This window comes from Trichosurus vulpecula, chromosome 4 (genome assembly GCF_011100635.1).
Source record: "Trichosurus vulpecula isolate mTriVul1 chromosome 4, mTriVul1.pri, whole genome shotgun sequence".
NCBI classification, from domain to species: domain Eukaryota; kingdom Metazoa; phylum Chordata; class Mammalia; order Diprotodontia; family Phalangeridae; genus Trichosurus; species Trichosurus vulpecula.
Window position 1 is genome coordinate 228068666 of NC_050576.1, and position 15778 is coordinate 228084443.

Genomic DNA, 15778 nt, shown 5'->3' on the forward strand with positions numbered 1-15778 from the left:
ATCACAAAGCTATCAAGGCTCTGAAACAGCACTGGAGCTCAAAGTTCAGTGCTACCCACTGTGCCACCCAGCTAACTCTATTGGCGTGAGACTGTATTTTACTTATAAATAACATTTTGGGCTTTGGTTAATCTCATAGATGCCATGATAATTACTGTTCACATTTACTTAGCACCTGTTTTGATTCCTTTGAGACTTTGAATAGCACAAATGTTGCAGTCTTCTTCCAAGGATGCCCTGATGCCTCCCTATGACATGGGGGTGGCCCAAGGTCTGGAGAGCTATATTTCAAGGGAGCACAAGTTCAGCCAGGTACTATCAGGCTGAAAAGTTTCAAGTACAGGCTCAGTCTGTTAACTAGGTCCCTGCCTGGCTAAGGTCAGAGAAGTTAATTGTCAAAACAAGGTTGGTCCTATCAGGAGATGAGTTGTTTTTTGGGTTTTGGACATAACACTTCTTGAAAACTTTCTGCCAAACAAGAAAGGAGGGATGGTAATCTGTGCTAGTGAACAGCATACCTATAACCATGGAATCAGAGATCCCTGAACTATTTGGGCATTGAAGTAAATTCTATATGAACGATGTTGCTGTGTTTGGGTACTTAAATCTAGAAGGCTCTTGAATAAATAGATCAGACCAGCCAAGGCAATATACCTTTTTTATTTTAAGGAAGACTCCATTGAAGACCCATTGATACCCAAACTAATTCTATTAGGTTTGGACACATCAGTGACAGTGACCTCTGTTTTGTTTTAAAGGATCATAGGAACTTTGCAGAACTCCCCAGAGTTTTCAGAAGTCTTTAAGTGCCGCAAGAATGATTATATGAATCCACAAAAGAAGTGTCGGGTGTGGTGATTCTAGAAAGAAGTAACGAAGGCCAAGGACAGACTGACTTCCGTGGACAGCAGAAATCTGGAACTTTCTATGGGAGAACAAAAAACTGTGCACAAAACTCACTGTAATTACAAGAGGGTGATTAACTGAGGAGGGGGTAGTGCTTCAAGATTTTAATTTCAGGTTAAAAAAAAGTGACAGTGCAGCTGAAATTGGATGTGAGCTGCTCATAAAAGAATGAAGGACTATCCGCTAAACCTGTGACAACTGTGTACATAATGCTTTACTCTGGAATAGTGGTTGCCAGTTAATGTCTGTTTCCCATTTGGTCAACAGAATGAATATTCTCACTTGGAAACAGGGTTAGTTGCCTATGAATGTAGACGGGTATTTTTAATCAAAGGAGGAAGAAAATGTCAAAGAATATGGCAGGATAACAGCTGTCTAATGAGGACACAATAGTTGGAAACCAGAGAAATAGGCCCTGCCACCTCTTTAAATGTAGAGGATTGGATTTTTCCTCCTGATTTTATCAATGCCCTCACCCAAACCACTTCAAAGAATTCTTAGAAAGAGTGGGGATTTGGGGCTTAAAGTACTTTTGAAAAGTCATTATTCCTGTAATCATTTTTTTTATTCCAAGGCAACTAACTTGCCATAATCATATTCAATTAAGAAAAGAAAATATAGACTACATCTCTCTCTTTGATCCCCCACTGACAGATATTGAGAATCCCCAAGCTCTCTTGTAATTTTCTAAATAATTTCTTGTTCTCTCTAGACTCGGTCTTTTTAAAAGATTTGTAGTAATGTATAAATCATAATTTTTATATTTAATTATTAACTATGTGTATGAAAAAGTAACTGTTATATCTATATATACACCTATATAGAGAGATGGATGTGATTCCTGATCCATAATTGGGGATTGGCATTTCAGGTTGAGATATGAAACATTCTTTACATTAAGGAAACATCTGCAAACCAACATCTGTAAAGTATTGTACAGATTAAAATTTGAGACTTTTTTTAAAATATAACTCATATTTGCAAAAAAGCTTTAAGCCAGAACTTTTGTGTAAGACAAACTTTCAGATTAATTTCTCAGAGGCCTGACTGATGTCTCTATTTTAGAAGCAATCAGAAATTTCCAAAAATCAATAGTTGAGTCCTGTGATTTGTACTGCAATGGGTAAAAGCTGCTTCTCTGTGATTCCATGTAGGAATGGAATTCCCCTGGGGCATTAGGGTGCACAGCCTCACTGAGGCAAGTCGGGGCCTCAGCTGGATCCCCTCTAAGCAATTTCGAGGTAACAAGGCACACTGTTGCTATAGTCTAAGGATTCCTTACTATTAAGTCCATAACATCAGTGGGCACTGGTGTTTATGAGAGCATCAATGGAAGGGAGATGAAAGGTCCAAAGGCCTTCAGAGTGCTCCTGTCTGTTGTCATTGGTTGATTGAATGATCATTTTGCATTATAGCATTATAGAATCTTAATTTGAGTGCTAAAGGGGCCTCAGAGGTCATCGAATTCAAATCTTTCATTTTCCAGAAGAGAACTGCAGGTCCAGGAAAGTATAATGGCCCGTCCAGTCTAGTGATTGCTAGACCTCAGCTTTGACCTGCGGACCTCTGACTCCTAATGCCAGTCAGAAATGATGTGGTAACCAATGAACACCATTGCGGGCTGACTAAGCTAATGGCAATCATTAGCGCAGGCAGCCAGTGACATGAGTAGAAATTCCAGAGGGAGCAGTCTCTGCCTCCCACATTTTTCCCTGGTCTGTAACTATTTCTGGGATTCCATGATAAAGAAATAATTTCCTGCATATGGCCCTGATTCCATGTTATGGTTATTTTATCTTTCAATGTCACCTGATGAAAATTTTTTTTATAATAAACAAATTGTGAGACTGATTCTCACCAAGCTTCTAGTGCCAACACTGTCTTTTATGAATCAGGGTATCTGAAGAAGTTGGATGGAAAATATTGGAATGTCTTAAATCATGCACTCTTTGTCACATTAGCTCTGAGGTTTCTAACTGGGAGGAAGCTCTAGAATGGGAGGAATCTAACATTCAACAGAAATGAAGTCAACTCTCAGTTATCTGGTTTGTAAATAATTCAGGGTATTCCTCTTCTTTTCCTTGCCATTAGGATCAATAAAAGAGTTGACATTAAATTTTTGCATCTGTGTATGTGAACAGATGGACAGATAGACAAACAGTCTAGAACTTTAATTTCACCACCAAAAGGAAACCTCAAGTTCTATACCAATGAACACTTGCAAGGAAACTGTAATGTACAGTCTTAGAGACTTGCTAAGGTCACTGAGGGCTTAAGTGATTCATCCATACTCACATAGTCACTATATGCCAGGGCAAGGATTGTAAAGCCTTCCCTCTATAGCCACACAACTAAATAAGAATTTGTAGTAACCATGTATCATTCTCTTCCCTTATAGCTACTGCTCATTGAAAGTTGACAGTAAGTCACACTCTGGCATGTGTGCTATGTGCTAGCAATGTCTTTAGCTGTTGGTTGTCCATAGCCAGGAGCAAGAGCGTGTAGGGGTGATGAATTCTTCTGGTGGCAGAGCAACTCCCACCTAAGCTTCCAGAGTGGGGAATGGGGTGGAAAGAATTGCTGAACCTTACCTGCCAAAATGAGTGTCTTTTAAGGTTTTCTGCACATCAAAATTCAGTCCTCTATTGCTCTTCCCAGTGCTCCAACCTATTTTATATGGCAAGGATGTGGGAGAAGGTGGGGGAAGGAAAGGGAGTGAGAAGAATGAGAATGGAAGGGAAGGAAGAAGGACATAGAACCCCTCCCCCAGTACAGGCTGCTAAGAACATCCATAATTACAAAGGACAAGCTTGGCCCCAAAGAAGAACCATGAAAAGACACGTCCCCCTAGTCCTTGGAAGAGATGGGGAATCCATTGCAGAGATAGCCAGATTTTTTTTCAATGCATCTGTCAGTTTTGTTGATTCTCTTCCTTTTCTCTAAAAAAATTTCTTTGTTATAATGGATGGCTATCTAGGAAGGAAAGGGGGAGGGGTACTGGAGGAAATTTGGATGACATAAAAATACAAGATATCAATAAAAACATTTTAAAAAATTAAAATTATCAAACAGAGGCTAGAGGAGTTTCCTTTCCCTGTCTGACCACTGAGGATCCTTTGAGTTCCAAAAGTTTAGGATTTTGTGAAAAAAATGTCTCTCCAGGGGTGGAGCTGAAGCAGGTATTTCTGAGCATATCCATATCCCATGGCCTGGACCCCTGTCTTACAAATCCATAGCTCATTTGTAGCAACAAACATCAATGTAGAGCTGGGAGGAATCTTAAAATATCTTTAGTCCAACTGAGGTCCAACTTGGTAAATGAACTTGCCCAAAGTCCCCAGGTAATGAATAATAGGCAGGATTTGAACACAGGTCTTCTGGGTCCACATTCAGTGTTTGTTCCCCTATTCTGTGCTTCCTGGTAAAAGCTGAGGTTCTGGTAAAAGGAGACAGAGTGTGGTATCAATAGCTCTGGTTGCAGGGAGCCAGAAAACCAGTCAATATAGTAAGATTAGGTTCTGGGAACCTTTTCCACTGCTATTATAAGCACATTTTGAGCAAAAAAGACAGGATGTAATGTTGTCCAGGTATGCTCTGTATTATTATCTAACACCCCTGGGAGACTAGCACTAATATGCGAAAGCCCATTATAATTCTTAACAACTTCCAATGGAGAAGTCTCAAAATGGAAGAAATTTGTCAACTTCGGGGGAAAATGAGACTTTGAGCCTAATGTTCAGACAAATTCATCCAGCTCCCATATCAACCAGAAAATCATTTTCCAAGTGCTCCAAAGTGGTCCTTTGTACCTCCCTACTCAAGCATTTTTCCATTTCTTCCTCTTGAAATGGCCCCATCCTGGGAAAGTGTAAGGGAGAAAAAAACTCCTCCCCAAATATCTCATCCCTCTCCCAATGTCTGCAAAATCAACTTACTTAAATGTGTCCTATTGCTTTTGGGAAGGGGGAAAGTTCTTCTAAGTTTGATCCCAAACTTCTTGAAACAACAGTCTCTCTATAGCACCCATGTTGTATCAGAGATAAATTTTTCACCTTTAGGTCACAAAACACCAGAATGTCCCAAGAATTGAAAGTGAAAATCATTCAAAAGACAACAGAGATTCACCTGTAGTGGGGGTGAGTAAGCTATAACACATTACAGATAAGGAATTATGAAGGAGATTTGTTTGAAGACTGTCATCCCAAGAATGCTTGACCAATGATAGGTTACTGATGTGAAGAGAATAAGGACTAGGCAATGGAGAGAAAGCCTGTTCCACTGGATTCTCAGGATATCATGGGAAATGAGGACAGCCCTCTGTGCCTCAGTTGAATTCCTGACAGAAAATTTATGGGCAGACATTGAGAAAAGTAACACAGGATGGGAGGGCATGGGTAGGCCACAATCTGTATGGTTGGAGGAAATATTCACAATGATGAGATCACAAATCAAATGAAAATATTTTTGGTATTTTTACAGAAAATTTCCATTTTCTCCCCTCCACAATGCCAAAAAAACTTCTGACTTGATTGCTCTTAGGAAGTCACAGAAGTGACCCACACAAGAAGCTACGAGTGGTAACAAGACATAGGGAGAAAGAGACCCTTTGAGAATTGTCTTTGACTGTGTTATGCTCAGTAGACAGCATCTGACTGGCCCATCTTACCATATGTGTGCTGAAATTTTCTTTACACCTGTGATTTGAGTTCATTGCACCATGGATTTAGAGCCAAGAAGAGTGTTAGAGATTGTCTAGTGCAAACCCTCTTCATTGGATAGGAAAGAATGGAGCCCAAGAGAACCTAAGTGACATTTTAAGGAAACAAAAGTGATAAATAGGCAAAGTAGGATTTGAATCCAGGTCCTCTCCATCCTAATCCAGTCCTCTTTTCACTGTACTAGCGTTGGTTTGAAAAAAGATAACTCTAGAGCTGGAGTAGAGGGGTGGGGGAGAGGGGAAGCTACTGTCATTGTTTTAGGTGGCATAGCTGAAATACTGTCCTTCCAAATTATTGTTTTACAAAACAAATCCTCTGGGTTTTGTAATGGAAGCCTGGCAGAAAACGACCATGGAATCATTCCACAAATAATGATGGGTTATCTACCATAGCAGTGAAGAAAGAATAGGAAGACTAGTAATTATGATTCACTTATTTTTATGTTTCTGAATTTCCGCTTTACTAAGAAACTTAACGATAGTTTTGTTCTGTTGTTTATCAGACACCGTTAACTCCATACAGCCCTGAGGGGGAACGTGGATAGTCTTAGAGTCAGAAAGACCTGAGTCTGAGTTTTGCCTCTGACGGGCATATGTTTCTCTCCCCCCAACCCAGGCAACTCACCCCAAGAGCATAAAGTACAGATAAGTCGATTGTGTACATCATTGGATGTAGTTTTTAAATCATAGTTCTCCACACCAGTGAAATCAGAAGGCTCCATCTTTATTTGGACCCTGTGATTTCACTGATATAGGGAACTCCCAATGAGGTGAGACAGTTCGCCGTATTAACATGGCTAGGCATGTTCTCCACAATTTAGGATCTTAGAGAATTTTGTAGGAAGAATGAGAGATCCAGTGACTCATAAAGCCAGTATGTATGAGAGGCCATCCTCCTGACAGAAGCTAGCTCTTCATTAGATACTTCTACCTTGGCTATGCATGTATGCTCACTGCCCACCCCCCTTTCTCTCCCTTTGTAAATGTGAGTGTGTGTTTGACCTCTCTCTCTTTCTCTCTTCCTCTCTCTCAGTCTCTGTACCTCTGTCTCCTTCTTTATCTCTCTCTCTGCCTCCTTCTACTTATCTCTCTCCCCATTCCTTCTTCCAACTCCCACTATACATAGATATATAAATATATACACATATGTGTATACATAAATACATATATAACTTAGGATATAATATATGCTTGTATATCATGTGTATATTATATACATGAGTATTTATATATAAAATATATAATTTAGTTTATATCATATGTATATTACATATTTGACTATTTCTATATAATATATAACAGTATATATGATGTGTGCTTATATATCATGTGTTTATTATATACTTGAGCATATATACATGTATATGTGTACATGTACATATAAAATTTATTTGGTGTATATATGTATGTAAGTGAGACTTTCTGAGGTCTCTGAACTTAGCACCTGGGGCTCCCTACTGAATGAAAACCATTTAGTTTGGCCTCAGGGGCCAGGCTATGGATCCTCTATATTTTCATTTAGTTTGGAGCTTGGCAGCATTTCCAAAGATGCCACCGCTTTCCCTTGGCTTCTGTATGTTCTGCTTAACTCCCTTCTGTGGGCCCTGGCCAGAATCCATTTAAGTCACTTCTCAAAGAGACCACAGAACTGCATCAATATGATTAGTGTCTGGGCTCTGAGGGAGTCTTCACCCACCCAACCTTCCATCCCTCCTGGGAGCAGGAAAGGCTCTGTCTCCATCCTCCTCCAGTCCAGCTACAGGTATCTGAGAAGCCAGGGGCTGAGGTTCAGGAAATGGCCATTGCCTGTGGAAGGGGAAGCCAGCTAGCAGACTACATGGGAATGTGACCTTGACCTCGGAGCACCTGGGTCTAACCAGCAGAACTAACTGGAGATTCACATGGAGGGGATGGGAGAGCCCTGGGGCTCCTTGGTGCACTGAAGACATTATCTTTTCTGTTGATTTCCTACTCTTAGCACTGGTGCTGGATGTGTTTCTGAAAAGCACTCAGGCCCACTCCCTGAGGACTTGCAGCCTCTGTAAATGTCTGAGGCACATTGACTTGCATTTTAATTTTCGTTTGACCATCCTGGGGAACTCATCCATAGTAAATGTTGTTCCAACAATGTAAAAATACCGCCTGCCAGTTCCAGCACCGATCTTATCACATCATGATGGAACATGTTTATATGGATCTACAACAACTTCATTACCTGCTAATGGCTGGCAATTTCTGAAACACACATTGTTACCAGCACCTGTACTATAGACAGCAATACATAGCACACTTTCTTGAGTTGCTCCATACTCGGTGGAAACAATCACTCCTTGGCCATTTCTTTTTTAGAAGAAACTGCAGGATTTTAAATGATCGACAGCAATGAAATGCAACTCAACCAGCTTCTATGAAGCCAGTAGTGTGCATTGTGCTGGGTTTTAGGGATACAGCCACAAAAACAACATATTCCCTGCCCTCAGGGAGCTTATACTCTATTCAAGAAGAAAAAGGGAAAAGCAACATAAACATCTTTAGACTCTGAATTGGTTTGTCCATGGTGTTCATTTATTTATCACTACCACAGGAAAAAATGGACAGAGGAGAGAAGAATTGAAAGTGTGGGCATGGCTAACCTGAGCACTTCCTTAAATCAAGATTCTGGGAAGAAACACAAAGCTGAGAAAGGGGCCTCTGAGGTGGAAGGATCTTCCAGGGTGAGAAGACGAGAGCAGAGGAGTTTTCCTGGGTGAAAATGCTGCTGGGGCATGATGGTAAAAGAAGTCTTGAAGAGTCAGGAGTGAGTGCAGCCCAGGAAAGAATAAAGGAATGAACCCATGGTCATAGTTCTCTCTAGAAAAGACTTTTGGTGACTTCTCCTTTCCATTTTCTAGGTATCTAAATATCACCACTTAATTCATTTTTCACAAGCTGCTCCTTACCTCTTCTCTTTACTCTTCTCCTCCCTACCTAAAATATCCTCATTAAAAGCAGAATGCCTGGTACATAATAGGTAGGCACCTAACAAATACATATCAATAGATTAATATATTCCATCATTACTAAACATATATCAACAGACATCTCAAAATTACCCAAAACCATCATTTTAAAATATTTAATATTTCAACAGTCAAATCAACAGGCATTTCTTAAGCACCTAGTGTGTGCCAGGCATTGTGGGAATACAAAGAAAAGCATGAAATTGTCCCTGCTCACAAGGAGCTAAGCATCTAATGAGGGAGACGACCGTAAATATCTTTGTACCATCAAAATAAAAATGGGACAGATTGGGAAAAAGGTCAGAGGAAAAACTCTAAAATAAAGGAAAATTGAAAAGGCTTCTTGACAAAGATGACACTAGCTGAGATATGAAGGATGCTTCCTTTACTAGGAGATAAAAATGAGGAAGGAGGCGGGAGGAGAGCCAGTGAAAACACTTGATGGGTGCCTTGTGTGAGGAAGAGGAGCAAGGAAGCCGATGTCACTGGACAAGAGAGTATAGAGAAGGAAGGAAAAAAGTAGGTGATATTTTATCCCAATTTTACAGTTGAAGACTGAGGCTAACATGTTAGGTAACTTGCCTGGGGTCACACAGCTAGTAAGTATGAACTCTGCTCTTCTTGACTCCAAAATCCAACACTCTTATCCACTGCACAGCCACCAAACTGCTTCATCTCTGCTCTCTTTGTCACTCTCATTATCTTTGCCTTATTCCAGGCTTCACTTGGGTTTTGCACAAGTCACAGTTTGTGGAGGAGAGAGTGTGATGGTCTCTATCCAGACCAGATTTAATAATGTCTCACTGCCACAGAAGACTCATTCCTCTCCCGAATTCCCACTCAAGCCACACCGGGTATTTTGAACGTATTTCTCATGGCTACAGACAGAACCACATAGGGCCTCCCAGCTCCAGCCCTTCTAGACTATATTCTTACATCAGGCTTCAAACATTAACCTTTGGTCAGCTCATTCCCATCCATGTATTTGATATTTTAGCATTTGCTAACTTGTCTGGGACACACCAGACCCAAAGAACTAAGTGGTCTTCAAGACAAGCGAGGCTTTCCCAGAAGCTCTCACTCCTCATTACATGGGCCATCACTAATTCTGACGGACCCTCCAATCAGAAATCAATCCTGTGGTAGCATGTTTTTCTAACCTACTTCTTGACTTTGAACTTTATATTAAAATTGGGTTCTGCTTACCTTTTGATGCTTCGGTTTTCAGAGTTAGTTCTGGTGGTCTAGAAGGTTTTGGTGCTTCCAAGGTGGTGTAATCCTGGATGAGGTGTGGTTACTGCTCTCCTGGTCTGTGCGATGGTCTTTACCCAGAAGAGTTGCTGATCTCCAGAAGTAACAAGCACTCTTTGCTTTGGAACTGTGACAAAAGCTTCTGCTCCTTTGTCATCCACCTCCAAAGCTCCTCTTCACACTGGAACTAGGACCCCGGACTACATTTGGGCAAAAGATTTGCCAATCAGCATCAGCTGTACCCAGTGACAACAAAGGGTACCCTGTAATCTCTTTATAAGCCATTGTCTGACCCTCTTCCTATCTCTGGGCCGAGAGCTCCCAAAGCTATTGCTACTGTTGCTGCCAACTGCCACATATGTGGGCCCTGAACAGACTTCCATCAGAGCTCTACTCTGGTGTCACAGACCTCTCCTGCTGACCCTTCCTTGGGCCAGAAAAAAATATCTCACCCAAACTTTTTGTTGTTGACTCTGCAGCTCCAAAATTTGATTTGAGACATTATTTTAAAATCGTTTGGAAGGAATGTTGGGAGAGAAAAGTAATATTTTTAAAAAAGATGAAACTGCAAATAACATTTCTCTCACTCAAATGTTTCAAATATTTATTAGACAACCCCCTAGAAATGATTTGAATTCCTTAAAGACAGGTGCTATAGACACTCCAGATGTCATCTCACAGCAAAAATAAAATACAAATCTACATCAGCATTCATAATCTTGAGTATTCTGTGTTGAAAGTTTATAAAAATACATCCCATGAATATTGACTATTTTTCTCACAACTCTTTGTAAGCAGCCATGATATATGCATTGCCTCGATCTGAAAGAACTCCCCATAGATTGCCAGAGAAGCCAAGTTTTTTATTTCCACCTGTGATGAATAATTAGATTTGATCTACTAATGCAAAGACAAAATGTTGGCCTTTATAAAAGAAACATCACACTCATCATTCAGAGGTGAAATATTCAACATCTCCCAAGTGTTGCCAATCACCCACTTTTCATCTCAGCTTGCAAACTAATTAAAACAGTGAAGATTTTCCTTGTACACCCACTAATATGTCAGGAAAATATTTATGACTGTATCATTTAATGTCTCTCAAATATAAATTGTTTGCCTTATGTTTTTGGTGGGGAGGGGAGAGCGTGGGGACATGACAAAGCTATAGAAGTGTTTTCATATGGTAGCATCTAAATTTTGATCAATGTATTTAATCTGCTAAATATTTCATTTTCTTGGGGATTTTATGGGCAATATTTTAACTGCTGCAAGTATGTTTTAGGTTGTTACTCTATAACCTTGCCAATGGTGCAGCACAGAGTTCCAAAACACAGCCAGTCGGATCTATTAAACAATATTATCTCATTAAAGTGAAAAAAAGGAACTGGTCCTTTTGGAAAGAAACTAACTGGAGTGTGTTGTTAGTGACACTGGCTGTGCTAGTACCTTGGAGAACCACTTTTTTGAGCCACAAAAACCTCTGAGAATCAGATTTACAGTTCACGGAGCACTATTAATATTTTCCCAGGTTCTCGTCTTCTAGAGTTAAACTCTCCCTCCATCCTGACCTCCATAATTCCCTGCTTAAAATGGAATTACAATAACTTAAAGCTAAAGACCTTTGGATGCAGGAATATCTAGCAATCTGTAAAAGATACCCAAAGAAATGATATTGTAAGGTCTTCAGAATTTTCACCCCATACCGGAGACTACCGCGTTGATTCTTAGATGTCAAAGAGCACAGTGTGAAGAACTTGGGGTGAAAAAGATGAGTTTGAACCCTGCCTCACACACTAGCTTTCTAAAATGAGGTAGGTCATTTGATCTATCTCAAAGTCTTTCCTCATCTATAAAATGGGAATAATTCTAACACTATTGTCACAAGTTTGTTTTGAGGTTCAAATGAGATGATAAATCTAAAACAATTTTTAAACCTTGAAACTCTATATAAATATTAGATTTATTATTTTTATTATTTTTACCCCTTCTCTTTCTCCCAGCTATTCTAGGACCTCGTCATTCCTCACCTGGATTAGAATAATAGCTGTCTGCATCCAGCTTATCCCCTCTCCAATCCATTCTCTCTAGATGCCAAATTAATATTCCTAAAACATAGGTTTAACTCTGACACTGCCCTAATCACAAATCTTCAGTTATTGCTTTTAGGATAAAATACAAACTATTCAGTCACAACCTGACTTTCACTGACCTTTGTGGACTGGTGTTAATAACTCCCCTTCATGCATTTTGCCTTCCAGTCAAATTGCCTGACTAGCTATTCCCCCAGATTAATGTGTATCTTCTACCACCCACCCCCCAATTTGACACATGCTGGAAAGACATTCCCTCCTGTGATGCCAATCAGTGATTAAAAATCTTTCCTGCCCATTCAATAGGCTTCAGGTGGGGCTAGTTAAGGGGAGGCTTGATTAGTGTTAAGCCCCAGGCCTACATCCTTTTTCTGACTGGGTGTGAGGCCCTTGGGCCCTAAGAAGAGTTTACATACCAAGAAGGTAGCCATTAAGGTCAGAATTCAGCCCAAGGAGAAGAACTCCAAGATGACAGAGCTGAGAATCTGCAGACTAGCAAGCTACAGAACTCAGAGAGCTATGGAGAAAGTGCAGAGCAGAGAGTGGAAACCAGAGAGTTGCAGAGACCAGAGAACTGACGGGGGAGACAATGCAGGCAAGCAGACAGTTGGGATTCATGAGTGTTTATGGGAAGGCCACCGCAGGGAGGAAGGTTACAGGATGACTTGGTTCTTTGCCATAATACTGTGTTATAATTTCCTTGTTGTCACATTGAGGAAGACTTACTGGCTTTGGGATACAACTGTTGTTATGTCAGGTTGGAGTTATTGGTTCTGGAATTTAATTCTCAGGCATCTAAACAAATGTTATACTTCCCCTGCCTTCTACCTAGAGAATCTCTTCTACTTTGCAATTCCGAACTATACAGGCATGTCCATGGTCATCTTCGAGGTCATGAATCTTGCCTTACTCATACACCTCCTCAACTCTGACTCCTAATCACAACACTTCCTTCAGGAAGTCATCCCTGATTCCCCCCAGAATTATTCCTCTCTCCTTCTACAAATTAGCTTGAGTGTACTTATCTTTTTACATATTCTAAAGGCACCTCCCTCTCACCCACCACCAAGAAAGTAAACTCCTTGAAGGCAGGACAATTTTGTTTTGGTGCCCCCCCACCCCCAACTAGCACAATGACTTACACTTAAAGGGCAATTTAATAAATGCCTGTTGAACTGAAGAGTCAGGTTTCTAGCTCAGCCATTTACTGTAGGCTATATGATCAGAGGATGAACTCTCCAGTAGGATCTCTTTCTGTTTTCCCATGACTGATAAACTGGAGCAGGGCTTTGAATTTAGGGTTGGTGATCTTTTTTTTTCAATATTATGATGATTGTATTTCAACAGAATTAGTTTACTCTGTAATCCTGTGTTTATTTTATCTCTAGGGCAAATGACTCTCAGATGTACTTGTCCATTGCTGACTTCTCACCCAACCTCTAATCTCCTATCTCCACCTGACTATTAAACATCTGAACAGGATGTCTCATGGAAATCTTAAACTCAGTATATGTTCAAAACTGAACTCATCCCCCAACCCCCAACCCTCCCTTTTCCTAACTTCCCCATCATGTTGCAGGTAACACCATTGTCTCAGTCACTCAGGCTTGAAACCTAAGTGACATTTTCCACTCCTCATTCTCTCTCACCTTCCATATCCAATCAGGTTTCAATCCTGTTGTTTCTATCTTTGTATTAGCCCCTTTTCTCCCTTGGCATTAATACCACCCTGGTGGAAGTCCTCTGCAGCCCAGGTTTGGACTATTGCAATAACCTGCTGGTGGGTCTCTGCATCCCAAGTCTCTGCACTCCAGGTATCAGTGATGTGCCTGAAGCAAAGGTCTGATCATGTTCTCTCCCTATTCAATTAACTCCAGTGTTCCCAATTGCCTCTAGGATCAAATATGAAACCCTCTGGTTTTTAAAGCCCTTCATAATTGACTATTCCTGCTTTTCCAGTCTTCCTACACCTTTGCATCCCCACATATTTGGTGATTCAGTGATACTGGCTTCCTTGATGTTCCTCACCTAGGACAATCTGTTTCCCAACTCCACAAATTGTCCCTTGCTGCCTACCATCCCTGGAATATTTTCCTTCCTCATCTCTACTTCCTTGGCTTCTTTCAAGTCTCAGCTAAAATGCCACCTTCTGCAAGAAAACTTTCCTGATCTTCCTTAATGCTAATGTCTTCACTCTGCGATTATCTCCAGTTTAGTTTTTTTCCTTCCTACCTTCCTTCCTCTCTCTCTCTCTCTCCCTCTTCCTCTCCCTCTCTCTCCCTCCCTCCCTCCCCCTTTCTCTCTATAGATACAGATAGATATATATGTATACATGTATGTATATATATATATATATATTTATATATCTTGTTTGTACATACTTGTTTGCATGTTGTCATGCTAGACCATATGCTCCTTTAGAGCAATGACTATTTTTGCTCTTTTTTGTATCCTTTGAATTTAGCACAGGGTCTAGCACATAGTAGGTGCTTAATAAATTCTAGTTGACTGAGTTCTGTATTTAGAAATATGACTCTGAGAAGGAGCCATATGGCTCACCAGACTGCCAAAGGAGTCCAGGACACAAAAAAAATCAAGAACACTTTGGACTCAGAGCCCTTGGATCCAATGAAATCATATTTCTAAAACCTAGCACAATAACTAGTATATAATAGGCTCTATACTACTACCACTACTACTACTACCACCACTACCACTACCACTACCACTACCACTACTACTACTACTACTACTACTACTATATCACTTCTCTCTGAAAATTTACATACAGGTTGAAGAATGCTGTTGATCAAGGAGACATGCAAATCTGTCCAAGATCTTTGGCTGTCTATGTAAAAGATAATTAGTCAGACTTTGCCCCGAGATGGTGAATTTGCTGTTGTCTTGTCATTGTCGATGTTGTCTTAATCATAAGCACTGCTTCTTCTCATCAGCCGAAAGAGAAGTCTTGTACCTGCGTTGCTCTTGAAGGCTATGGTAGGTGAGAAGAGTTCTTCACCTGATAAGTGAATTCCAAAGGAATAGATTTGCTTGTTTGGAGAGTAACCTTTATTTTTACTTAAAGCAATGAAAAATGGGCCCATTATTAAATAATAATAGTTCATTTCAATTCAACAAGAATTTTTTAGAAGAGCACCAAAGATGATTAGGAAAAAAGGAATAGAAACTATATCCTTTAAAATGGTTCTATCAGCTCTCTTTGTGGGAGCAAAGAACTGGAAATTGCAGGGATGATTGTCAACTGAAGAATGGCTGAACAAGTTGTGGTATATGACTGTGACGGAACACTACTGTGCTATGAGAAATGATGAACTCAGTGATCTTAGAAAAACATGGAAAAACTTGTGTGAAATAATGAAGAAGGAAAAGAGCAGAACCAAGAGACTGTTGTATATAGTAACAGCAATATTGAGTGATTAAGTCATCTTGATTATTATTATTAACACTCAAATTAACTACAAAGGCCGTATGAAGGAAGACACTATTTGCATCCAGAGAAAGGACTATAAATAGAAGCAGGTAGAGCATGATTTTTCATCTATACATCTATATACACATACATACATAGATACACACGTACATATTTATGTCTAGTAGTAGCCATCTCTAGGATGGGGTGGGGAGGGAAAAAGAAAAAAAAAAGAAATTTACATGATAACTTTATTATATGTTTAAATGGAATAGCAAGTTGTACATGACAGATTTGCAGTTTCATGCACAATCCTTGTTTTTACATTATTCTATATAATGGAATGCTTGTTTTGTTTCATAAATTAAGAATAAAATAAATA

General features: G+C 40.0%; 1 protein-coding gene and 1 long non-coding RNA gene across 3 annotated transcripts in view; one reads left to right on the forward strand and one right to left on the reverse strand.

The window, feature by feature from the left end:
* MME (membrane metalloendopeptidase) overlaps window positions 1-2767 on the forward strand; it is a 135399-nt gene extending 132632 nt beyond the window's left edge. For both annotated transcript variants that reach the window (XM_036754638.1, XM_036754639.1), the window contains exon 23: window positions 759-2767. In XM_036754638.1, the coding sequence (XP_036610533.1) occupies window positions 759-858 (100 nt within the window). In that variant the 3' untranslated portion in view covers window positions 859-2767. The remainder of the gene's footprint in view (window positions 1-758) is intronic.
* Window positions 844-9855, reverse strand: LOC118846285. Its single transcript, XR_005010184.1, has 3 exons — window positions 9829-9855; window positions 3498-3573; window positions 844-925 (listed from the first exon to the last, which is right to left on the reverse strand). It is a non-coding gene; the product is annotated as an uncharacterized LOC118846285 (long non-coding RNA).
* Between the last annotated feature and the right edge of the window lie 5923 nt (window positions 9856-15778).